The sequence below is a fragment of the Sycon ciliatum genome, chromosome 3 (assembly GCF_964019385.1).
Source record: "Sycon ciliatum chromosome 3, ocSycCili1.1, whole genome shotgun sequence".
Lineage (NCBI taxonomy): Eukaryota > Metazoa > Porifera > Calcarea > Leucosolenida > Sycettidae > Sycon > Sycon ciliatum.
This window is the reverse complement of record NC_088645.1, coordinates 8,757,192-8,782,732: the sequence shown is the minus strand read 5'-3', so window position 1 is coordinate 8,782,732 and position 25,541 is coordinate 8,757,192. Positions and strand designations below refer to the sequence as shown.

The window sequence follows — 25,541 nt, the reverse complement described above, 5'->3', positions numbered from 1 at the left end:
TGCAGGGCGCGCGATAGTGCGGGTTTTTTTTTTTTTTTTTTTTTAATTTCGGCCAGTCGGCTACTATCATTTTCGTCTTGGGGGCTAGACAAGGGGAAGTAGCCATGTCGGGGCGTGAGCCCGCCTTTCGGCACCGGGAGTTGCAGCTCGCTCGACTTCGAATCCCAGGTTGTCTTTAAAAAAAAGGATTTTTAAAAGAATTTATAACATCCCTATGCTTTTTTTTGTCTAGGTCATCAAGGCAAAAAAGCATAGCGTAGGGCCCTGAGCTTCCAAGCTCTCTCGTTGTATCTGTCGATACGGTCAGTGTTGTTGGCAGACAAAAGCGGAGGGTCCCGTCGAGTGCCTGAACCACTTGATTAACAAGCACTACAAGTAGAGTACAACAAAGGAATGAGGCGACAGTGCAGCCGTAGCCTAGCCCATAGCCTAGGCTAACACACCTGCGAAAACAATACATCTGCCGCTAGTAAAACACTGATTTAAATGTCGCCACTTTTTAATTCAATTACATGCACATGTACAGTCATGTACATGCGCATGTACATGACTGTACATGTGCATGTCCACATTAATTTTTATACTGCGTATGATTCGACTATGAAAGTGTAATCACGGACACCATGGACACAGTCACATAGTACCATGTGGATTGTTTGGCTGCACTGCACTGCACTGCGGCACGGGACCTACATGACATTATAGTAGAGGCATTGCAAGCTTCTGTACACGCACTAAACTACTTACTTGTGTAGCGCCCATGCACTTAGACTAAGTTAGTTAGAGTGTTTATGTGTTACAATGTAAGACTGAGTTTCCGTTAAAGTGACAGGCGATTTCCATCTGACATTGGTTGCACGGACGATGATCCGTGGAATGCGACGACACTGAAATCAGCTTTGATCTAGGAGGGCCTCAGTATCAGTTACGTACTTTGATCACTTTACGTGATAAACTGTGAAACTGCTCGCAGTTCTTTACCGCAGGGGGAGGAACCATCCCATGCCCAGTGCTCTCCCCTGCGTCGATCTACACACAGGAGCTGCTCGGCGGAGTGCTCGCACAGGTGCTGCTCGCACAGAATTCAGTGCTGATCATGAGCAGTACAGTCACACACACGCGAATAGTCACTGAGTCACGCACTCGCAGCGCAGGTGTTGTGCCGAACCAAGAGCACCGCAAACGACGTAGCGACGCTCGTGGATAGGAGCAGTGTTCCTGGATTTCCCCGACACCGAAAGAAACATGGGAGGCAGGACCTGGTAGTACTCGTGCTAGCGCTAGCACTGTCAGTCGTGTCTTGGCAGTCAGTTTTCAGTACACCAGTAGTGGTAGTGGCAGTAAGTGGTAGTGGCAGTTGACGCTGTGGCCCTGCGAGTGTGACAGGCTTTGTTCTCAGTGTGTGATCCGTGCATGTCAAACTGCTTTCCGTCTAGTTCTAGTGTACCTGCAATCACAGAACTCAGTTCCATCCAGTCAGAGTGAGTTTCGCGGAGATCTTCTCACGCTGTCCCGGTGTGTACTGCTACTGTGCTAGCCACCGACTGGCTGTACCTACACCGCCGCGGTGTTAGTGTCGGTGCCTGCTATCGCGATATCCGAGTACGTGGGTGCTGCATGCAGTGGCAATGGGCCACGCACTCTGCGATCCGTCCTGATTCCGGCCTCTTGTTGACCATGTTGACGGTGTTGGCTCGCAGTCACAGTACGGGTACGTTGCCACCACAGCCTGCACAGGTGACTGCTCTCAAATCTAATCCTGCACGTCGTCGGTCAGTGACTTGATACCATTGCCGCGGACGAGTCAGCAGTGAGTCGCCGCCGCGTACACGGAAGCCACAGGTCAGCCGAACAAGCGACAGTCCGTGAGTCGGCGCACTGTCCTAGTTTCCGGCGTCCCCGGACCCTGGCATCGCTGTTAGCGACGCGGCTGTCCCTGTTGGTTGCCCAGAGCTTCGAGATCATCTGTCGGCTAGTAGTGACGGTTTGAAGTCTTGACTAGGATTCCGTCCGTGTTGTTGTCGTGTTGTGGAGAACGGACAAGCTGATTTGCCCCAAGGGAGTTTGTTGAACTACTAGTAGGCTGACTATACCGCCTGACCGAGCAGCTTCCTTTCATCTTCTTGTGCAGATAACATTGCTGTGTGACGGGACAGTGGACGTCTTCCGTTTGCGAGACAATCCGAAAAGTCATCATATTACAACCCAACGCCGCAACGACAATCGGGTTCATTCGGCGTGATCGGTTTCTACATGTACTTCAACGGCGAATGCACCAGCAGATCGACAGTCATAAGAATACGCGTTCTGTTGGACAAGGTCACGTGTATTCAGCGTCCGGACAGTAGTTCCGTCGTCTCGCTCTAGCTGGCAGTCAGGCTACTATCCGAGCTGAGACACTGACTGTAACTCCAGTGCTTGCTTGGTCGACGACGTGTGGACGGGGGAGCAAGGCGGAAAGGTTGCAAGCTGATAGCACGGCCGGCGGTCATGGAGAAAGTGACTGGGCCGCCAGGGGAGCCGATCATCAGAGCAATGGACGTGGCCGGTGGAAGTGGTAGCACTGGTCCTGGTGCGGCTCAGGGAGATGCTAGGCTGCTGAGAGATGCGATGGCGCTGATAACAGGTAAGCTGCGTAGAATAAGAAAAGGAAAAAGCAGAAGTTTTCGAATGAACGCTTGGCTAGTATTATTACCCAATGCTATAGACAGCAAGCTGTTTAGGTCATAATAGGCCTCATCAGCACCGTACGTAAGACGAGCTACCGGACATGGCGCAATTCGTTGCCCTAGCGCCAAGGTGCTCCAACTACGAAAAGCAGCGAGCGATGTGTGATGTGGCTAGGATAACTGTAATCTTTGTGTCAGGATTACCCAAAGGCTGATGTACAGTGTATGTGCACTAGGAATATGGTCATACTGGTGGTATTAATTTAAAGCAATGATGTAATGACTGTAATGTTGTCTTGTCTGGTGTAGTAGCTAAAGATTCGAATGTGAACCTTGAGGGGTGTCTCTGAGAACACAGTACCTGAAGGTGCTTATGATGATCCTGCTGTACATGTACATGTATACCGTTCATGCATGCTGAGTTCCAACCTTTACAGTCCATTTGAAGACAGAGCGTGGAAACTAAAATTGCCTAAATATCTACAAGAGAATAGAGAAAGTCAATTATCTGTCAAAGCGAGTTATGCCTCAAAATGAGATGAGTACCCTTACTACTGCTACATGTACTGAGTCTCGCAATTGTTAGATTGACAGCATGAAAAAAGGTGGAGGACACTGTGTTCAAACAATTGCGTGAACTACAACAAGGTTAATCTAATGCTGGTTTACCAGTGTTGGATTATATCAGTGTACTGAGTCTGTACTGTAATCTGGTGGACATGGACAGGACACAGGACTCACACAGGAGTTCGTCTGGCACTGAGCAGTGTAGTGGCTGCTCATTCACCAGTGTCAGTGTGTCAGTTTTATCAGGCCTCCACTCATGGTCTCAAGTAACGTTAGTTGACATTGACAGTACAGTGGCATTCCACCTCTGACACTCACCCACCTGTCTCTCAGGAGAGTGCCTGTACACACACACACACACACACACACACACACACACACACACACACACGCACGCACACACACACACACACACACACACACACACATACACACACACGTACACACACACGCGCATGCACACAATGACACTTGCAAACAAACACACACACACACACACACACATACACACACACACATACACACACACACATGTACACACAGACGCGCATGCACACAATGACACTTGCAAACAAACACACACACACATACACACACACACACACATACACCTGACCTGACCTGACCTTTGACGCCCATCGCCGGAGGCGATGATAGCAATGCTATGGCAGAAGCCACAGCAACTTGTGCTGGGATTGCACCATTCAACAGCTTGCAAGGCTGAAGAATTGACCGTCACTAATCAGCCTGGTCTACACCATACAGCTATCTGAAGTGACTTTTTCTGGCCAGTGAATCCCTATACACACACACACGCACACACACACACGCATGCACACAATGACACTTGCAAACAAACACACACACACACACACATACACACACACATGTACACACATACATGTAAGCTAGCAGAGTTCACTGAATTCAGTTTTGAGCACTTTGACCAGGCACATTACTCGTTAGGGTCTGGTTTTAATCTGGATTTGAAATTTTATTTTTCATTGCTATCAGGTTCAGCCTCATTTGCTCTGTGCTCCGCTGACGAGCCCACAAAGTACGAAACAGTCCTGTCCGCAGATAGAGTGTACACACATGAGGATATTGCTGGTGGAATAGGACGTATCCAAGCGTTAGTTGGGTGATACTAATAGTAGTGGGCCGTGCAACTGTCAGGATTGATCCTCTCCTGATGCGTGTCTGTTGACCATATTCAGTCACCAGTATGTATCCTTATAATGCTCTCACACTGAGAAGGGGGGGGGGGGCACTACAACCTGATACTGACAATGTGACATGGCTTGGCGGGATGCCATCCTCTCTACCCTGCGCGCACATCAACACCATTAAAACAATCCTTCCTTCCCCTAAGGCGTAAGCTCCATCCGTATCTCTCACTTAGAGCTCTGCGTTGGGCCAAATCGTGCAATACAGATGTAGACGTGTATAGGGGAAGCGATCTATCCATGTGTCAGTCTGTCAGAACCACTCTCTATTTGTAGAACTGCCCAATCAACTGTGGGCAGTTTGAACGCACAGCTAGCCGCAGTTTGTGACTAAAAATGGACATTCACGTGATAACATCTACTAGTTGAGGGAATGCTGAAACGGTGATAAAATGTCATCTTCAAGAATCCCAGTTCACAACTTAGGAGAGAAATAAGCATCCATTCTGACAATTGTCTATTGTGGTGCCTAGCGCTATGCTGCGCTCCTGGCATATGGCAGCGGGTGACAGCAGCACTCTTGGCAACCTCATACCCAGTACAGTCATCCCTCTCTAATCCGGCACTTTATAATCCAGCACCCTCGATAAACCAGCACAATTTTCAGTAGCCAAAATGTCCTCTTCATGCACATTGCAGCAGTAAATCAGATTTGTTAATCCAGCACCCTCCCTAATCCAGCAGATTTTCGTGGCACAAATGGTGCCGGATTATAGAGGGACCACTGTACCCTCCCATTTCCAACACCGCAGTCCACAGTCAATCTGCAGTCAATCTAATCTAGTTATGTGGATGTGACAGATGTGACTACATGCACTAGTATTTTTGTCATTGATTTGCACTCGTAAGTGATTCAGCCACAGTAGTCGTATATCTGCACTCATACATGTAAGTCATCCCGGAACAGTGTTGTCGTAAGTCAGTATCTGTCCAGTTGCAGCAGTACCATTGCCGGTATGAGTGTGTTCCTTCAGTTAAAGGGGAAGTGCATCGATTTTTCGAGTAGGGTCCAGAAGAAAGACAATTTTGATATCGGTTCGAATGGCATATCTCTCACTTCCATACGATAAGCCAAACTTGCCAAATCGCCAATTGTATGGTCACGTTGCCATAGCGACCAGAGCAGTGATGACGTATGAAAGGCTTAGCTCCTCCACAGAGAAGGTCGATCACTGCATAAATTGGTCATTTTTCAATTGTCTTATTGTATTCACGATGTGAAAGAAGTGCTGTGTTCAATGCTGTTAGTGCCGTGAACTATTTATCGCCTTTCTCATGCATTCCCTTGGCTGACTGTGCCTAGGAAATGGTTTCCTCCAGGACAAGATGCTTGGAATTCGCCATCTCTCCTGAGACATTTTCAGCAAACTTTCAAACCTACGACATTATTTCATTCGTCAATCTCCACCACCCGTCGTCTCACCTGGCTTCAGAAGATGTTACGAGAGATAGGAGAGTCGCCAGGAAGCATCTCATTCATCTTCAGGAAGTGGAAAGAGCAAACGACATGGTCCTTGGTTGGGGGAAATGCTGAACGTCTGATTTGTCCCAACCAAGATTTCAGCATTTTGTTCGTCACTATTTTCGCTTGTCTGCTGGTGTCTCCGCACTAAACCAATTGAAAATGACCAAATTCTGCAGTGATCGACCTTCTCTGTGGTGGAGCTAAGCCTTTCGTACGTCATCACTGCGCTGGTCGCTATGGCAACGTGAGTATACAATTGGCGATTTGGCAAGTTTGGCTTATCGTATGAAAGCGAGATAAGAGATATTATGCCATTCGAACCGATATCAAATTGTCTTTCTTCTGGACCATACTCGAAAAATCGATGCACTTCCCCTTTAATTAATTGCCAGTCTTGTCCAGCAATGGAAAACACACGTTGTACACAGTAGAGCATTTTACTCTTTTTTCTTTTTCTTTTTTGAAGATTTCCCAAAGACATAGTCGAAATTGAAGGGAGTTCCATGATTATAATTTTTTTTAAAGCCTCTTCTTATACGGGCAATCACGTGATCACATGATTTCACTGGCCTGACCGCGGCAACAACTGCAAAGCAAAACAAAACAAAACAAATGAAATAAAAAGAAAATGAAACTTTACAATCTGCACATAATGGGAGGCTGTAGGGTTCAGATAGCTGACAGTGCATGGCTGATGAAAAGCCTAGCTAAAAATGCATAGTATAGGCTGAATGTTCCAGAATGGTCCTGTAACCAATAATACCTATAGCCTGGAGGTATGCCTTAAAATACGAAATATACAGAAACAGAAACACGAAATAAGAATAAGCGCAGAGCTCAAAGAAGGACGACAGAGGCATGTCCGTGAGGAGTGGCATTGTGCTTGGTGTCAGAGAAGTGCGTGCAAATGTGACTGCGAAACAGGAACTGCGACTCGGCGAGGCTGTTGCTCTCAGGTCTGCGGGCAGGGCATTCCAGACGATAGTGGTACGGAAGAGTAATGACCTCCTGGCGTGCTTCCCAACCCGTGGCAGAGTGAATGCGAGTTGCTGGCAGCGACTACGCGTGGGGCAGTATCCTGCTGCTTCAAGAAGTTTTGGTTGGGCGGGGACCAGATGGAAGAATTCCATAAGGCAGGCGATATTCCTGCGCCAGGAAAGACTTGAAATGCTTGCATTGAGGGAAATCGAATTGAAGGATTGGAGATGTGGACAATACCGGGTATGGATTGACTAACTTTCCTAGAATTAAAAACTCGGATGTTGAGGGCCAATAGTAATATGGAAAGAGAAAAGGACCTCTCGTCATCATCATTCCTCACCTGAGCCTTCCAAGTTGGAAGGTTGTTGGTTTGCGCTTCGTAGATGTATTGGAGCTAGGTGTCAGGTCGTCGAATGTCTCAATATCCTTGTCAGTTTTGCGCCTCGTTGTCGCACTATCTGACTGTATATTAGCTCGTTACCTTGGTTACCTTGGTGGACTGTTAGTCATAACTATCAACTTAAAGGTCCTTTTCTCTTTCCTAGAATTCACGGTTGTATGTCAATCTACCGCACCTGCTCACGCTTCACAATGTCTATTGGTAGACGACAGTGACCAGCTATGCTACTGAGCTACACGCATGTCACTAACTGTGTAACGACATGGCAGTCATGGCATGCTCTATCCTAAAATTATAAAATGATGCCAAGTAATGTAACTGACCTGGTGCTCCAGGAGATGTGATTGATGAGCCTTCTGTCGGTTTGAGAGAGGTGCGCGAAGGCGGCATACGCAGCGCGTGATTTTTATTTACTTCCGCACTCATCTGTCTTTGCATTTGATCGGATTTTCCGTTTTCTTGCTTTGTTTCAGGTTTTCCTATGCGGCTGAAGAAATGTTTTTAGAAAAAGGTTAAAAGGGAAGGGATGCATGGTATGTGGATACGAGTTATACGTAACTGTCCACGACAGTAACTCTATACTCGTAATAACCAAATCTGTGGACAGCAACTGTTTCGCTCTGTTAGAGCTCCTCAGCACAGCTCAGAGGACCGAAACGCAGCTCTTCGCAATGAAATACGTTTCCGTGAAGCAAAGCATTTTTTATAAAGAGCTGCAAACCCCGCCAAGAGTGCTCGAAATGCTCCAAGAACACTCGCAATAACCAATAGCCACGAAGTGCGATAACTAGCCCATTACAAGAAACTAACAGATTACTGAGACATTCAACTACCTAACGCCTGCATGTAGAAATGTAGCTCCTACACATTCGAAGCTCAAATCAACAGCCTTCTAAATAACAGTTAGTCACGTGATTGTAGCTCAGCAGTGTAGCCAGTCACTATCGTCTCCCAATAGACGTTGTGAAGCGTGTGCTTCAGAAGTACATGACTGTACTTGATCAAAACAAGTACAATCAAACCTCTTTAGGACGAACACCAAGGGACCGATGGTATTTGTTCGTAATAACGGGAGTTCTTCTTATCCATATTTTATACCCAGTGAATACATAGTGATTTATCCAACAGAGCTATGAACACTAGTTCTTCTAAAGCGAAAGTTTGTCTTATCAGTGTTCTTCGGTTTCACTGTATATACACACCATAGTGCACGACTTTTCACACAATAGGGTGCCGTGTTCCCCCTACGGAAAGAAATACAAACTGCTTTGCATTCTACACTGACTGGACTACTTGCACCCAGGTAACCAGGTGTCCAGGTGAGGTATATCAACATACAACGGTCCATTCAGAAAATGATGATCATCTTGCTCTTCGTCATTGATGGGTCAACTACGGTTTACCGTTTTTTCCATGCAATGTTGAATTTTAAAAGAAGGGATTGGTGCGACTTAAGCGATACTTATGGAATTGTGTGTCGCTCCCTACGTGGGAGCTCGCTCTTGTTCTGCCAACTTGGATCTCACTTGACTGACTCACGACTGCCATCCGGAGCACACGAGAAGTCCATCGAACCTTCCACTCAGCAAACCTGCAAGAAAGCACCACTCCCTGCTCAATACACAGTGTTTCGGGGAATTCACCCCTCATCAGTTGAGCTTGAGTAAGCTGAGGAAGATTGTGCCTGAAAAGAGCCACTTATATAATGCTCTCCAGGCCAAACCATCGCCAGGGATACAAACTTACAGAGGCTTCATTTCCAGCGCGACAAACACCTGGTGAGGCCGCAGGTAACAGCGTGAGTCAGTCAGTTAAGGAGGCTCCCACCTAAAGAAGTAAAAATAAAAGGTCCATGGACACCCTGTTTTTTATGCATAGAATGGTGGAGTGATGTCTCCTCTTCAACTTGGTATAGTTTTTAGGTAGGGTCACCAGGCATATAAGAGGTATTCTGGTGTATTTAGTGAGTGTACAATTTCTTGATTTTCGGCAAAATAATGGTAAAAAAATTTGGTTTTTGACCCAAAGAAGCCTCCTGGAGGGAGGATACTAAGCATTTTCTTCATCATATGTTTAAGAACCGCATTTGGAGGTATCTTGGCTACACAAGATAGACTGTGTCTTGGTTTTGCCCTTGGCGAGCCACTTTTTCGAAATTACGGGTACCGAAATTTCCATCGGGTGCTGAATTGTGAAATGGTTCAGCCTGCAACATTTTGTCCATGGACATATCGATTTTTGTGGCTTTCTGTGATCCATGAGCCCCAAGGAAACCGATAATGGACAGTTTTGATGGTGTCACCAGGCACTTTAGGCCCCTACGAAACAATATAGGTATCAAAATATGGTATTTTTAGGCCAATTCTCAAAAGAGCATTTTTAGAAAATCTTACCATTCTTGCCTTCTTGACTACATAGCACTACCAATGACATGGTAGTATGGTAATATTATGTTAGAAGAAGTTATTTTCATGCTGCAACCTCCTTTGGACATACCAGATAGTCTGTGGTTGGAAAGGTACATGTATCATTACACGTACATCATGTAGCCATCAGTCCTAGCACATTGATATACGAGTAGTGTACATGTAAGGCAGCGAGGTTTCATAACAACCTCGACCATGAAACTGGCACATGAATAATGTGAAATCAGGCATTCAAAATCAGGCACACTAGACACCCACACGTGTGCGTGCCCACGCACATACATGTACATGTAAACACCCACCCACATGCACTCTCATGCACGCATCATTGTAACACTACTAGTCCATACTGGACCATAGGACTTAGTGTAAATATAAGCATGAAGATCAGCCACTGCACTGGGCATGCATTTGCTGGTTGTCACTTGCGTTGACAGCAGCAGACTCCAGAAAAACACACGCTATGTACAATGTACATGTATGTGAAGGGCAATATGCATCTACACACGCTGGCGTGCAGCACATATACCATGTACATGTAGTGTACTGTCATGATCTCTTGGCAATTCTTTTTTTGTGTCTCAAATGCGGTTCACAAATGTGCATTCACATGCACCTCCTGTACTGTAAAGCCACTGCCACACTGTCCTTGCGGACACCAGAGAATAGAGCCAAACAGAACCAGCACCGTGAGCCCCCCCCCCCCCCTTCCACACCTAGCTTTGCACACGCGTGCGCGCGTGCATGCGCACACACGCACGTGCATGCGCACACACATGTGCGCAGACATTTGCATGCACATGCACACAGTGTACTCGTGGGAACATGTGCATAACCCAGATCAACATTGCATGCGAACCCACACATGCGGGCACGAGCACGCGCGCACACACACACACACACACACACACACGCACACACACATGTGAGCACACATACACACATACACACATGTGCGCACACACACACACTCATACACCTGCCCACCGCTGAAGCGAGGATAGCGAGCAAACTACGTTAGACATAGCAACTTGTGCTCGGATTACACCTTTCAACAGCTTGCACACACATACACACACGCGCGTGCGTGCGTGCACGTACACACGCGCACATACACACACACATAAATGCATGTACTTGCGCATAGGAAAGGATTCAAAATATTCAGCCATAAACATTATTTACCCAATGCACACCTGAGTGTGCACATCTTAGTTGCGGCATCCCCATTTTTACAAGAGCAGGATTTAGAAGTTCGTCCTTGGTTCAAGACACAAGCTTCTGGCCAGCGCTTTCCTTACACCATCAGTACAGTACAGTGGTTGACACGAACCTCATTCCTACAGGGACAGCAGCCCAAGTTCAGCAGCTCTGAGATACGTTGTCCATTGAGCTCAGGATACTCAAGGATCCACCGAAAGTTTCAAACGGCACTCGTGCGACTGGAGCTGCAAGTGGGTCCACTTACCAGCGAGTGGGCAGCCACTTCATGCTCCACAGGAAGTCCATGCTAAATTCCAGTACCAGTACTAGTATCACTACGTTCGACATCGATGTCTTCACTGACTTCAGCCTGCTTTTCTCACCCTTCTTCGTCAGTAATAATATTTTCTTCTTTGTGGCCACCGCGTACCGCTTCAGCAAAGTTTTCAGAAAAAAATCAAGCAGCGTAGGAACTGCCTTTGTTTTGCATTATCCATGGTCAGTGATTCATTCCAGCGTAGAAACTGCCACGGCTACAGAAACACTGCAACAAGTAGAACTACATCCTGGAACAACTGCGAGCACAGAGAAATCAAAAAACTTCTTTCTGAACAACACTCGTCAACAGCTTGTTTTCGCGTAGAACGCGATATATTTTGAATCTCGCGGCAAAAAACAGATTTTGGAGGTGCCCTTTTTACACTGCGCTGCGCAACTGTTCGGAGCCTCCTTAACTGTCAAGTTCGGCAGGAAAGCCGAAGCGTGTGTTCCACGTAGGAGCAACCAGTTTCAGCATTCCATTACGTGTTATGTAAATCCGTTGGCAAGCGGCTCCTTCCTTCCCTCCCCTTGCCTGCTTGTGACATCGTGCCTGGAGTAAACTCAGAGTCACGATTTACTGACAATACACGTCACTCATCAGTCCGGTGCGGCCTGCCCCTAAATCCCCCCCCCCCCCCCCTTGGCCACTCTCATTATCTCAGTCTCCTCCTAGTGGTGCTCCACCATCTATCAAGAGCAGATCTACTCTTGCTTGTAAGTGGAACCCTCTTAGTACGCACCCTCTGATAAGACATACGTTTGCTTACGTACATTTACATTGTCTGGAGCACGCCGTGCGTGTAGGATAATCCACGCTGGATTTGTAGTTTCAGAATGGCAACAAACATACGTAACATGTCGCTTCAGCTGATTCTGTTTATTGCCATTCGGAAACTGTTGTCACCTCGCCGCCTGTTGAGGTTGTAGTTGAAAGATTTTTTTCGTGAAGACGAGGAAAACTATTGTATGGCAAAAAGAAAAATCGCGTGAGACTCAGCTAGAGGCTGGGGTTTTCCGCATCTGTAGGAACGCCACCATCTTTCAAGGATTTAAGCCGCAGATGCAGCTCCTAAAGCGGTGTGAGGTAATGGCAATGAAAACTGTTGGGATAATAAGTATCTCGGATGCTAGGTATGCCTTCCTACACTTTCCTTCTAAGAGAGAGAGACAGAGAGAGAGAGAGAGAGAGAGAGAGAGAGAGAGAGAGAGAGAGAGAGAGAGAGAGAGAGAGAGAGAGAGAGAGAGAGAGAGAGAGAGAGAGAGAGAGAGAGAGAGAGAGAGAGAGAGAGAGAGAGAGAGAGAGAGAGAGAGAGAGAGAGAGAGAGAGAGAGAGAGAGAGAGAGAGAGAGAGAGAGAGAGAGAGAGAGAGAGAGAGAGAGAGAGAGAGAGAGAGAGAGAGAGAGAGAGAGAGAGAGAGAGAGAGAGAGAGAGAGAGAGAGAGAGAGAGAGAGAGAGAGAGAGAGAGAGAGAGAGAGAGAGAGAGAGAGAGAGAGAGAGAGAGAGAGAGAGAGAGAGAGAGAGAGAGAGAGAGAGAGAGAGAGAGAGAGAGAGAGAGAGAATTCGGAGAGTCGTTGGAAGCACGCCTCGACTAATCTGCTTCAGTCTGTAGTGTAGATGTAGATAGTTGCATAATCTCACCTAGACATGAGGTAGAATGCCTGCGAGGGTGTATTGCGACTCAAGCTTCACGCTTACGCGATCATGAGGCAAAAATCACTCCATCTGTCAGTCTGATCTCGTCAATGAATGGAGCGCAACCTGGCCTATCCAGACTCAAATTCAGGCTGCCCATTTTTCTGCCTGCATAATTATATCCAGCAATGGCTAACTGTGGTGCAAGGGGCCAGGGGGGGGGGGGGGACACCCTACTGTCCAGTATCATGTCAGCGTGCAGACTACAGTACTAGGATCATGCAGGAAGTTAAACATCCCTCCCCCTCCCCCGTGCAAGGAAAACTGAGTTATTCAAGCATTGAACTTTGACACCAGCCCAGCAGACACGCAGACTGACAGGTGCGATCGGAATGCCAGTGACGCCTCACAGCACTGTGTGATCGCTGAGCACCGTCCCGTCACGTTCAACTGTGCGTTCCTTGTCTAGTTAGTACCACACGCACACTGCTGTACTGCCTGTAGTGTAGACTGTACTCTGTAGTGCTGCAGGCATGCATATCTGCGTGACTTGAACTGGTATGTACTGATAAACAGTTACTGACGTTGTCAACTAAACTATTCAAGGACGTCCCAGCACCCAGTGCAGTGCCAACAGACACAATGCGGATTGACAGGCGTTGGATGGCGAGTCGGATGGAGGCTGATGTTGTTGTCTGCCCAGTGCATGCTTTGGAAGGTGGCTGATCCAAACCTGCATATTATGTAGCTCTGTACTCTAGTGCTGTAGTGTAGGAACAGGGATTCACACTGGACTGAGTGTCGATCACCTGTCTCCGAACCCGGCACTCTCAGTGTCTGGTTGCAGCAGCTTCTACGTACACGTATGTTTCATTGTTTGGTATTACAAAGTACCAGTCCTGGTCAGAACCGACCATGGGACGAGAATGCCTCCGGCTGCTGCTTCTCGACGTTGGGCGTCTCGTGCTGACTTAGCAAGCAACCGGAGTGTGGTCTTGTTACCATGGTTACTGACTGCGTCACGTAGATTGTAGTATTGCTATGGTCACGCTGCAGCCATTGGTTGATCAGTTTCACGCACATGTACATGCACATTGTACATGTGGAACGAAGGGAGACTGGGTACGTGCACCCGTATCTCTGGACAGCTAGCTGTTTCGATCTTGTTATGTTATGTACAGACAACTTTGCACTGAAACCATAGCGTGTGCTAGCAGGGGCTAAACCTCTCTCTTCTAGGTCTTGACTGAGTGCAACAGGTAAAGAAATTCTAGTTGGCCCTATCCCGTGAGCACTGTCAGCGCACTGGGTACATCATCCAATCCTATCCTGGATACATGTATAACGTACTGCATTGTCTGTTTGTGGAGAAGCGACAACGTGATCGAATTAGTAGGAGTATCCTTCCCGGGACCGTGCTGCTAAAGTCCTGGGCAGAGAAATCCGACCCCATGCGTATGATAGCGCTGAGGGCTACGCGGCCCTAGCATCACAAACACCACTCTGCTCACTGGAGCGCGGCGCTACTTTATTCATGAGGTCGGATTTCTCTGGCCAGCACTGTTAGATAAACATAGCGCTGACAATGGAGCTTGCAGCGTATCTCATGGACGATGTGCCACACGATTGGGTTGACCAAATCACGACCAGTTTCTAAAATTAGTAATAGAACCCACCCAGTGAACACAGCTAAACCGGCCAGACATTTGGTGCGTCCATGGAGCTATGAAGCCGAGACCTCTGGTCGGTTGGCCCCACCACCACACTCCATTATTCATCCCAGTGTCTGGTAGGGGGTGTGCGGATTCTGCTCGAAAAGGTGGCAGATTCTGCTCGAAAAGCAGGGAAATTGGCAGAACCATACAAACCTTATGGCGGTCAATTGCTCGAATTCTGCTCCATTTCTATATCCACATACCAAACATGCATGAAACTTACCAGAAAAAGTACCGAATTCCGCCAATTTTTCTGCCGGCATTATCCGCATATGCCTAGTGTCTGGAGATATGTGGATTTTGTAAAAATAAAATAAAAATAAAAAAATAATAAACCTGGTGTGTCTGCTGTGTCTTGTTTTGTGTTTGCTTCCACATGTCTAACAGTAGAGCTGTGTTCTTAGTGAAAATACATTTTAAAAAAGAACAGGGAACAATGTCTACAAGCGAACATACAATGTCATGTACATAATTATGTTCTGTGATTGCCCGTATAAGAGGCTTGAGAAAAGAAAAAAACAAAAAAAAAACATGCACATGCATCAGAATGTCCCTAAACTAAAGCCAGACGTAGACGGACCCAGGCTCCTGGGCTCTTGTACTGGAGCCGAACATGAAAGAAGACACACTGCTCAGTGTACCCTTCACCACAATGTGCAAGCGTATAATAATGGTTCAGTGGGACTGTAATACAATGCAACACAATAATTTTAATATAGCTACAAGTACAAGGAGGACTATTTGTACCCTAAGCATTTCCTATATGTCGACATGTATGTGTAACATGTTTACGATTAGTCCTCCTTGTAGCTAGATTAAAACTGCTGTCTCCGAAAGGCTTGTTAACACAAAAATTATTGTGAAAATACACAACCTGAAGGAGAGCCTATAGGAAACCTTGGTAATAATGAACCTGTATACACTTTACGAGCTATTTTATGTCTGTGGTGCCTCCTTTGCACCATGGCTGGTAGCTCGACCTATTTAGCTCGTAGCTGTACTGATGAGGCCTTTATGGCCGAAACAGCTTGCTGTCTACAGCATTGGGTACACTATCCAGTATAGTGTGAGTGTGCCACTGTTACTACTTCATGTCCTGTCTAGACTAGGGGACTGCTGCTTGAGAATGCCTAGAGACGTGAGTGACTACCCAGTGCTCGTGACTGAGGGATGGGTTCCGCTGAAACCAATATCCGTGCTAGATCTGACTCGCCAGACGCAGGTTGTCTGGTGAAAGAATGACTTGAAGCACACTACCTATCCCCTCCTCGCAGCCCGCCCACACAGACATCACCAGTGCATGTATCTGCGTCAGCAGACCAAGGAGATAGGACATAAGCTTTGCCACCGTGATCTACTGGTCTAGCTAGTTCGTTTTAACTTAACGTGCTCTACTATGCTGTACACGCTATCGGATTGCGACTGGATTTGCATGGGCTGGCGTTGGTATCTTTGCCACCATCTTGACGTTCTAGCGTCACGTATTGCCGGCAATCTGTGCACCACCGTCTCAGTCTGACGATGCTGCGAGAGGATAGGCAATGCGACATTGCGCACTGAAATTAATCCTGGGCTGTGCTTGCCCGATCTGCTCTGCGAATCGTGTGCTTCCTACAAACGCCTGTATCTCGAGCAAGTACTCTAACCCAGGCACTCAACTTCGCAATGTAGACGACTATAAAGGTCTGGCAGACGGATTATTCAGACTCCAGCTAGACGCAGCAATAACAAACCTTTAGAACAGGCAACGTCTCTTGACTAGTTCAGTAGAGACGTGGTACCCTGCATACGCTCACCTACTATGCAGTATTGTGGTCTCGTACGGTCGATCTGATATTTACCTGCTATGGTTTAAACGTTGCTTACCTAGCTGTTGAACTGATTCTAGGATGCTTCTAGGATAGGAACAGGGAACCACCGTTGGCACGTTGCGGCCAAAACTCTAGTTTCCTGCTGGTGTGTCCGAATCGCTAGGAGCCTGGTAATTGTTGTGTCCACTGCCCACACAGATCCAGAACTGCTGTAGCTCCTCTGGTGTGTCTGGGTGCGTGCGTGTGTTTGGTGTACGCGACTGCTGCTGCGTCACAGAGATGCTGCAGTTCATAAGAGGCACGCCAGTCAGTAATGGTATTGCCCATGGGCCCAAGGAAAACGACGACCAGCCACAGCAGCAACAGCAGCACAAGAAGAGACGACTGTTCAGAGACAGATTAGCAGCGGATGCGTCCAGCCTCCTGGAGACCTATCAAGCATTCAGGTACAGTATAGATGTAATGTACCAGTTACTTCTGCTATCAACTGCGGGAACAACCAGTGTTGTTCAGTTTTTTGCTGAGCTGTGCTGGGTGTTAATCATTTAATTAAAGAGTCAGATGTTGAGACAATAATTATGTAAAGAGAAAGTTGCGAGTTATAACTAACAGTCCACCTGGGTAACGAGATAATTATACAGTCAGATATTGCGACAGCAAGGGACAACACTGACAAGGATATTGAGACATTCGACGACCTGATACCTAGCCCCAACACATCTACGAAGCGCAAACCCAAAACCTTCCAACTTGGAAGGTTCAGGTGCGGAAAGTTCGAGTGAGGGGAAGGGATGTCAGGTCGACGAATGTCTCAATATCCCAGTCAGTTTTGTCCCTTGTTGTCGCACTATCTGACTGTATCTGACTGTATCTGACTGTATCTCGTTACCTTCGTGGACCGTTAGTCACAACTCGTAACTTCTACAATGCAGGTGCATCCTCTTTACACACGAATAAATAAATTAAAAGAGTCAGTGGAAGTGGCGAGTTCGATTGGGATTAAAGGAGGAAGAGAGCGTTTCAGCTTCATCGGACCATGTACCAAGACCATTCTAATTTCCGATTTCGCTCAAAGTTGGCTCCTTTTATCCCTGGGTAGTCCTCATTCACCTACTCATATGATAAGACTTTGGAATCTTACCATTTCGGTCTCCTTGTAAACAGAGCCTTCTGTCGTCGAAACGATACCAAACCGACCGTATTTTGGGTGCTGGGTACGAGTACCGTTAAGGACGGAGCGGGCTGTGAAGGGCCGGGGGGGGGTCCTCCCCGGGAAAATTTTGTAAAAAGGCACAAAATCCTGTTAGTATAACAGTTTGGCCCCGAGACAGTCCGTTCCCGGGATATTGGGCTAAGTCAAACTTCAAAAAATGTGATGTTCTCTTTGGGCCATGGCATGGGGCCGGGCCCTGGGTTCGACCGCTAGCTGTCCTCGTGAGTCTAGTCCTGTCTCGGTAACGAAAATGCAGCTGTACTAGCTGTGAGCGTGACACCATGAAAAATGAACGTGCACTACAAAAGTTTTGTAGCGGTACCGGTACACGAGATACGAGCCTTCTCTGGAAGATCTTGTGCGAATGACCTATACTAGTCCAGAGCACTCCTTGCTGATTTTGTTGATGTCGACCAGGTCTTCTTTCTCATCATGCTTTGCTGTTGTTCAGCAAACGACGCAACATGGCAGTTTCATTCGAGTTCCTGACGGGGACCAGGGGTAGAGATTATTCCCATGCTGTCACTCTCAGGGCTAGTGGTTAGCGAAAAGGCACGTAACATGGCTGCGCTCCGTTTGTGCTTGTACCAGTCGTTGGCGCTTGCGGACATGTTGTAGCAGACTATGGTCGTGGTCTATCCCAAATTTCAGGACGCAAACTCGCCGCAACTGGCCCTTGAAGATGGCCTACGTAATGGTCGCCATTGGACAGGTTGAATTGATCGATTTTGTTCGAGGGCCTTAGCAAGTCGCCAGTGGACAGTTGGATGACTAAACACTGCAAGGTAACTTGGATCGATGTCCGGAAAACCCAAAACGATCGCCTTTGAGCCAGGTTGCCCTTTTTCATCCATTCCGGGGGTAGGTAGGTGTCATAGCCAGCTAAATAGAGAATTATTGCATGTAAAAATAGAAGAAAAACACATGGGAATGAGTTATGAAGCAACTATCCACGACTGTAACAAGATGATAAGCAGTCAGAAAGTGTGATAACAGGGCACAAAACTGACAGGCTACTGAGACATTCAACGACCTGAGACTTAGACATGACTGTGTTTTTATTTTGTTTTTACATTTCGTATTGGCTCAGTAAACGAGTTAGAATTATTGAATACGCATTACGAACAAACAAACGATTGCCGGTTGTCACCCAATGCCATGGTCACAAGCGGAGTGGGTGACTTTTACACAACATTTTAACGTTTTGAAACGTGGCCTGGCGCGAGGGAAGCATGGATGCAGCGAATGAGATTTTCGGTCTTTGACCACTTTGCGGTGAGCTGATCTACTCACCTCCCACCGCTTTAGGAGCTGCATCTGCGCCTTGACCCATAGAGGGCGGTGGCGTTCCTACGGATGCGGAAAACTCTGCCTCCAACCGGCGAAACATGATTTTTTTAAACGAATATTGCATTGCTGACTGTATTTGCACTGCACAGGGCCAAGCAGCAGGAACATATCGTCGCCACAGAGCGAGACCAGGGGATGCCGAGTGGTAAGCTAGGCGCCGGCCATTGCTGTGCCACGATCCACACTTGATCATCTACTGCGATGCATTAACGGCACATGATAGATCATGAGAGCATCGGCCGATAGTATAACGTGACTAGTCAGGGGCGACGGGAGGTGCTTTACTGTGCACATGTGGTATGGTGAGCCATCTCAAGTACAATTTACTTGTGGGGGGGGGGGAGGGGGTGGTGGCTGAGCCAAATATTGTGGAAATTTAGAGCCCAGATCAGTGCAGTTGATTGATTCAGCAAGGGGTACCCGGGGGCAAAGAGTTGTACGGTCAATACCGTAGTGACCGTAGCGTGGGCGAAGCCCTTACTAGCACTAGTACTGTCTCCAATCCAAGCGCACTTCTAGATCATCGATCAAGAGTGCTAATCTTGCACCAATTATACATCAAATTGAAACAAGGAAAACGGCGGGGCACAAGTTATGCGTTAGAGTCCGCCAACTGAACCAGGTTTGAACAGTCAGACGTGCACAAGGTAGCAATTTAGTATTTCCCTTGCCTCACCATTTGAGTACTAACAATAATACGTACACAGGTATTCTTGCATTGCATTTGCACGTTGGATACTTTCTACAACTTTCACCTCAACAGCAGGATCTGTCAACATAATTCTCCCTTGCAGATTTTTTCGATTTCACTATATTTTCCTGCTCAGATGCATTGATTCCTCTGTGTCTCGCTGCTCAGATTCATCCATGGCTCAGGCGGCACGACAAAAACTCAGCGGCATGAGTATGAACAGCATTAGCAGCATCAGCGGGGGCAGCAGCATTTCATCCGATGACAGCAGCTCCTCACTGGCGAACGGTGTGAAGGTGCAGCACGATATTCAACGTAGCAATGGCAGTGATCATGCAAATACAAGCACACGAGAGCCGGGGCTAGGTGCGTACGAGAATGCCATGCCGCTGAAGCCCAGACCTGCTCACTGTCCAGCCATCACAAACAATAACAGCATGGGAGACGCATTGCAAGCTGCGGACGACATGGTTATCTACGAAGTGTCCGAACACGACGTCCTGCCTTCCAGCAGCCGTAGCCCTGTTAGCCTACAACGCATGGACGCGCTGTCCCGTTCCCATGACAACATGCCACCACCACCGGTATTTAGTCCAGAAGATGATGTCATCAGGTCAATCAACATTACTAGACAGCAGCAAGAGCAGCAGCAGCAGCAGCAACGGCAGAAAGAGGTCGTCGAAAGTGAGCACGGAAACGACGAACTGTATACAGATATGTCTGGCGGGAGTTGCGTTACTAGCGGCAACCATCATGCCGACAGCGTTCAAGTGCGTTCTCCATCCCCGTCCCCACGCTCGCCACCCGCTACCGCATTGCAATCTCCTTCGAAAGGCGCCTCGCAGCGGCCGCCCAATTCCAAACGGCCACCGCGTCTTCCGAACGTCTCTGTCCGCATGACGCCGTCCCCGGCGTACGAACTCGCCGGCCCGGCGTTCTTCGCAAAAGTGGCTCAGGCCAGCACGGCCACCAGCCCTCCGCCCGTTGGCACAGTTACTGGCAATCCGTCCAGCAGCACTGCCCATGCCGACCCTACCACTAGACGACCACTATCCATGTCCGGCTCTACTCCAGCACTGCAATCACAAGGTGCAGCTGTTGTAAAGGTTAGTGTACTTGTATGTGATATGCTGCGTACATGGAAAGCCAAGAATGCCTGAATAGCAACTGAATAGAGCGGTCAGTTGACAAACCCCCTTTCTTTATAATGCAGTTGTGTGATGTCCACCACTTTCTTAGGGGAAAGCCAAGGATTCTTTTAGAGGAAAGAAAAGGGACCAAGGAGCTACTTCAGTACAACTTTCGCTATACTGTCCACTAACACCACTAGAGCTGATTGGCAGCTAGGTGTAGAACGTCAGTACCGTTGGTCCGTGTTGTGCAATGTTGTCATGTGAGCGGATTGTCCAGTAACCGGTTGTGTTAGTGGACGGTATAGCGTAACTTGTTGTTCATCGAGCCTTTTCTTCCAGACAGTTATTTACTTTCCGAATAACAACCCTCGATCGGGCATTAGAAAAATGTCGGTATTCACGATTATCGAAGATTGTAGAAGTAGACTCGGGTGGAGAGCCAAGGATTAATTTTTTTAAAGAAGAAATGAGCGGATTGTAAAGTAGCTGGTGGTGTTAGTGGACATTATAGCGTAACTTGTAGTTCCTTGGTCCTCATGTCTTCTTCAGTATAAATTGAAGTTTCGGTGTTGTTATTTGCAAGTTGTTGTTATACCCGTGGTCATTATTCACAAGATTGACTGTACGCCCGTTGACTGACAATGGCCCAGCATAGGAATTATGTAGCCACAGTGTTTGATAGTGTGAAGCCGTGGGCTCATTCGCAATACCGAGTATGCAACATATTAAAAAGACCACCTGGCCACAATCGTGAGAATGAAGATTTGAAACTTATTGTTAGATTCACCATGGTCCCCTACGCAGATACACTCAGCAACCCCGTTGCACTATTCATCATCCTTCCTTTCCTTTTGCAGAACTCAATACTGACTCTGCTGTGCTCACTCTGCTGTGCTGGCTCGCTGCCGTTGTACTCCTTGATACAGGCTAGCTCATTGGACGAATCCATAAACACGCCTAAAGTGCGCCCGCGCATCCAATCCCAGGCCTCCTACCTGATAGGTCGCAAATCTGCACCGCCGTCTGTCACTACTTCACCTGCCCCTCCGCAGCCTGGTCCCGATGCTACAGCTGCTGCTTCTGTATGTAGCTATCACCCAAGTGAACCGGTTTGCAGCTATCAGCCAACTGAGCCGTCGCCTGTCTCTGCTCGCACCTCTGTTTCACCCCAGCCCGCGCGCATCTCCCCCGCGCCGCACAACAACCTCAGGGACCACTCGGACCACATTATGGTTACCATGGCTACGGGCGTGCCGTCGGACAACGCGCAGAACGCCGCTGGCGGCGTAGGATATGTGCTGGAGGTGACTCCGTCCAGTCCTGCCGTGCCTATTTCGCCGCGAGGTGCTGGTGCTGGAGCTGGTGCTGGTAGTCCCGCAGTCAGCAGGGCGCGACTAACGCGTAAGCAGAGTAGCGTGAAGCTGCAGCCTGCGTCGGCATTCATGACTCCAGACATGAAGGGGTGAGTTTTTAAAAAAAAGCAAATTATTGTGTCCATTTATGACTCCGGACATGAGGGGGTGAGTAAAAATAAGAGAAAAGCATCATGTCCGTTCTTGAAGGGAACGCACGAAGGCCGCTAGTACCCGGTAAATCCAGTGGCAGATGCAGCGCGTAATGGTTGGGGGGGGGGATAAAGGAGAAAAGTATCACAGCCACCGCGGCACGAGACGGAGTGCCGAAATTGAAGGGGTGAGTTGTGCAGATATACTGGGACTCCTCTGCATACTACATATGGTACACATCGTTCAGTTGTTGTGCGGCTGTCTCTAGCAAATCCTGTGTTCCCTTTTGAGGACAAACATCCCCATACAGTAAAGCCTTGTGTAATTTAAGTGCAAGCAAAAGTGGTCGTCAAAGCCAGGTGGTCTTTAGAACAAGGTCCCGCACATTCGTTGCCTGCCCGGTCGTGCAAATACTTCCATGTACTCGTATTGACAGGTGCTGGACATAGAACACTTTCAGGCAGACGAAGCACCCGTGGTGAGATTTCACACCTCACTCACGTGCATGCAGTGCACCGTGCACCGTCACCTGTCACGTCCGTTCATGGTGCTTGTGTGTGTGTGTGTTTGTGTTTGTGTTTGTTCTCGCTGCTTGCGCTACAGGGCTATGGAGAAGAGAGGCGGAATTGGTGGACAGTCTTGGCAGGCTCGTCATGTTATCTGTGACAGCGGTGTCCTTTACTTCTACAAGTCTCCAAAGGATAAGCGACCAACGCTGCGCTTGCGATTACGTCAGTATGACGTCATTGAGGTGCCTGCTGCGGTCGAGTCCAAGCGGCCGACGATACACCTGCAGCCCAGGACCGATGAGAAAACCAAGAAGAAAGGCAAGCAGTATGTGCTGCGTGCTCGTCAGAACAGCGAACATGTCGTGTGGTTGAGCGTCCTACGCACCAGCAGTAGTGGACTGAAGGTGGGAGACTCGAGCGAAGACTGGAGTACAGACGAGGACCTAACCGGGAAGGAGTTCCCTGATCCGCCGGATTTCCCCGACGGCGAGTATGTCACCGAGATGTCGTGTTCGTTGCCAGAGCAAAGCTGTCTGCGCGCTGGCAATGCACGACTCTCACCCATAGCCGATGAACAAGTTAATGCAGACAGTGGCGCAGCAGAGGCAGCAGGCACACCCCTGACGCCATCGTCAGAGCAGGCGATGTGCCGAATATCCGTATCGAACCAGCGCAGAGCCACGTTTCCCGATCTCGGCGATCAAATCGACCTGTTTCTGAAGCCGCAAACCCCCACGGATACACCTACCCCTTTCAAGAGTAAAAGTCCGCTACCCACAAAGAAGGGACCGTCTGGTAAACCTCCCGTAGTTGCACCGTATAAGCCATCATCTGTCCGCTCACAGAACACAAACAATGTTGGAGAGGAGGGTGGTGAGTCCAAGGAAGCCATGGCTACCAGCTCCCCTATGGTAGTCCGAGACAGTGGTGGGCGTAGCGGCAATGCACAGAGACGGGATTCCGGCTTTCCGCCGTCGATATCCGGCGGCAGTAGGCCAACATCTGAGCTTAGCACGAGTAGCGGCGCATCCAATTCCACTACAACAGCGATGACTACTGGTGTAGCCACATCACCACCGCCACCACCAACACCGACCAAAACAACAACACCAGCAGCAGCGAGCAATCGTGATAGCAGGCACCTACAGGCCGAGCTTACTCATCTCATACAACGCTCGCGCAGCGGCGCTCTCCTCCCAGCACCAGCACATACATCATCTTCTCCTCTCCCTGCATCTCCCTCGCCCACCATCATGCGACACGTAGCACCAGATCCTCAGGCGGCTGAGGATTCGGGCAATTCCGAAGAACCCCTCTACGACGATCTGTCTTGCGCGGCATCGCAGGTAGAGCGGCCTAAATCACGCAGCCCGCCGCCTCAGCGACCTCCGCCACAACGCCCGGGCTACGAGCAGAGTAGTATTGATACAGACCAAGCACCAGGACACAGCCCAGTGCTCTCATCGTGTATGCAATCCACCACAGATACCTGGCAGGATGAGGGGAACGAAGGCCACACAGATGAGACACAGCCGCAGCGACAACACATTCCTCCAACTGGTGAGATCTTCACTGTTATCTATAACTACCATGCCCAACAACATGACGAGATGTCTGTGCACAGCGGTGAGCTTCTGTGGATCAAGGACCGCTCCACGCATCAAGAATGGTGGCTGGCTGTTCGAAACCTGTCGGAGTCAGACGACATCGGCATGGCGGATTTCAGTGGCGAACAGGGCCTTGTTCCATCGAATTATGTCTCACAAACGTATGAAGCCTTCTAAAACCTCTCCACCGTAATTGGCACGTGCTTTGAGCCAGCACTGGGAAGACCAGGATATGATCTGGTCACCTTTGCCCTCGTTTAAGACATTTCTGCTTCCACGCGCGTCTGCAGTTCCACTGCGGCAATTGCACAACGCACTGCGCTATGCTGGCTTGCAATGCGTTCAAAGGATCTTTATTTCTATTATTTTTAAATCGCCGAGTTACGCGCGAAGACGCCGTGTGTTTGAACGCTATCCGTGTTGCTGTGCTGTGCTGTGCTGTGGTCACCGTACATGTATTACCGTCCCACTTCTCGCTTGTCTCTCTATAACAATTACTCTTACACGATAGTTTTAGTCCTTTTCCTGATGATCGTGCAAGCGTAAAACTCGCGTTACAGCAATACAGCTTTGTTCCACCTTATTTGTAACAATTACTTATTTTGAAGTACTCTTATTCGTTCCTTGTCGCTCGGTAATCCTCAATTAGCATTGCATCTTTTGCATTGTACATTCCATGGTTTGCTTTATGCAGTACATTAATGTTTCATCATTGGCATTAGCCACACCCCACCACTGCCGCTTCCTCTGGTACATGTAGGTTAGTAGCGATATCAATATCATGTTTACCGAATATTCAGGTGTTTTTCAGGGCCAATCCCAAGTTTGAGGTTTCAATTCAATTCTGTGACACATGCTGATGGATTTCATGCTGTCGTTTGTTATGAAGTAGAAGGTATAATGGGATGGTCTGCGGACCACGATTGAGAGACAGAGAGTAGATCTACCGGATTCCAGTCCTGCTTGGATGCCGCCGGGAACGAATTTCCAGCCGTGCTGCAAAACACAGTTTTATTGAAAATGAGGGAAACATGGATGCAGAGAATGGGATCTTTGGTTGAAGTAGCTGACCACGTTGTGGTGGGTCTGATCGCTTCACCTCCCTTCGGACCCTGAG

The 25,541-nt window shown here is 48.3% G+C and overlaps 1 protein-coding gene across 2 annotated transcripts; it reads left to right on the top strand.

Annotated features, from left to right (window-relative positions):
• Positions 1–1,327: 1,327 nt before the first annotated feature.
• On the top strand, positions 1,328–25,353 carry LOC135811357 (uncharacterized). 2 transcript variants are annotated; one of them, XM_065324585.1, is made up of 6 exons: positions 1,328–2,626; positions 16,694–16,862; positions 19,069–19,124; positions 19,839–20,776; positions 21,730–22,265; positions 22,912–25,353. In XM_065324585.1, the coding sequence occupies exons 1-6, from the start codon at positions 2,491–2,493 to the stop codon at positions 24,599–24,601; spliced, it is 3,525 nt and encodes a 1,174-aa protein (XP_065180657.1). In that variant the 5' UTR covers positions 1,328–2,490; the 3' UTR covers positions 24,602–25,353. The 2 variants fall into 2 exon arrangements, with proteins under 2 accessions (XP_065180657.1, XP_065180658.1); XM_065324586.1 differs by lacking the exons at positions 1,328–2,626; positions 16,694–16,862 and adding an exon at positions 17,818–18,414.
• Positions 25,354–25,541: the final 188 nt, after the last annotated feature.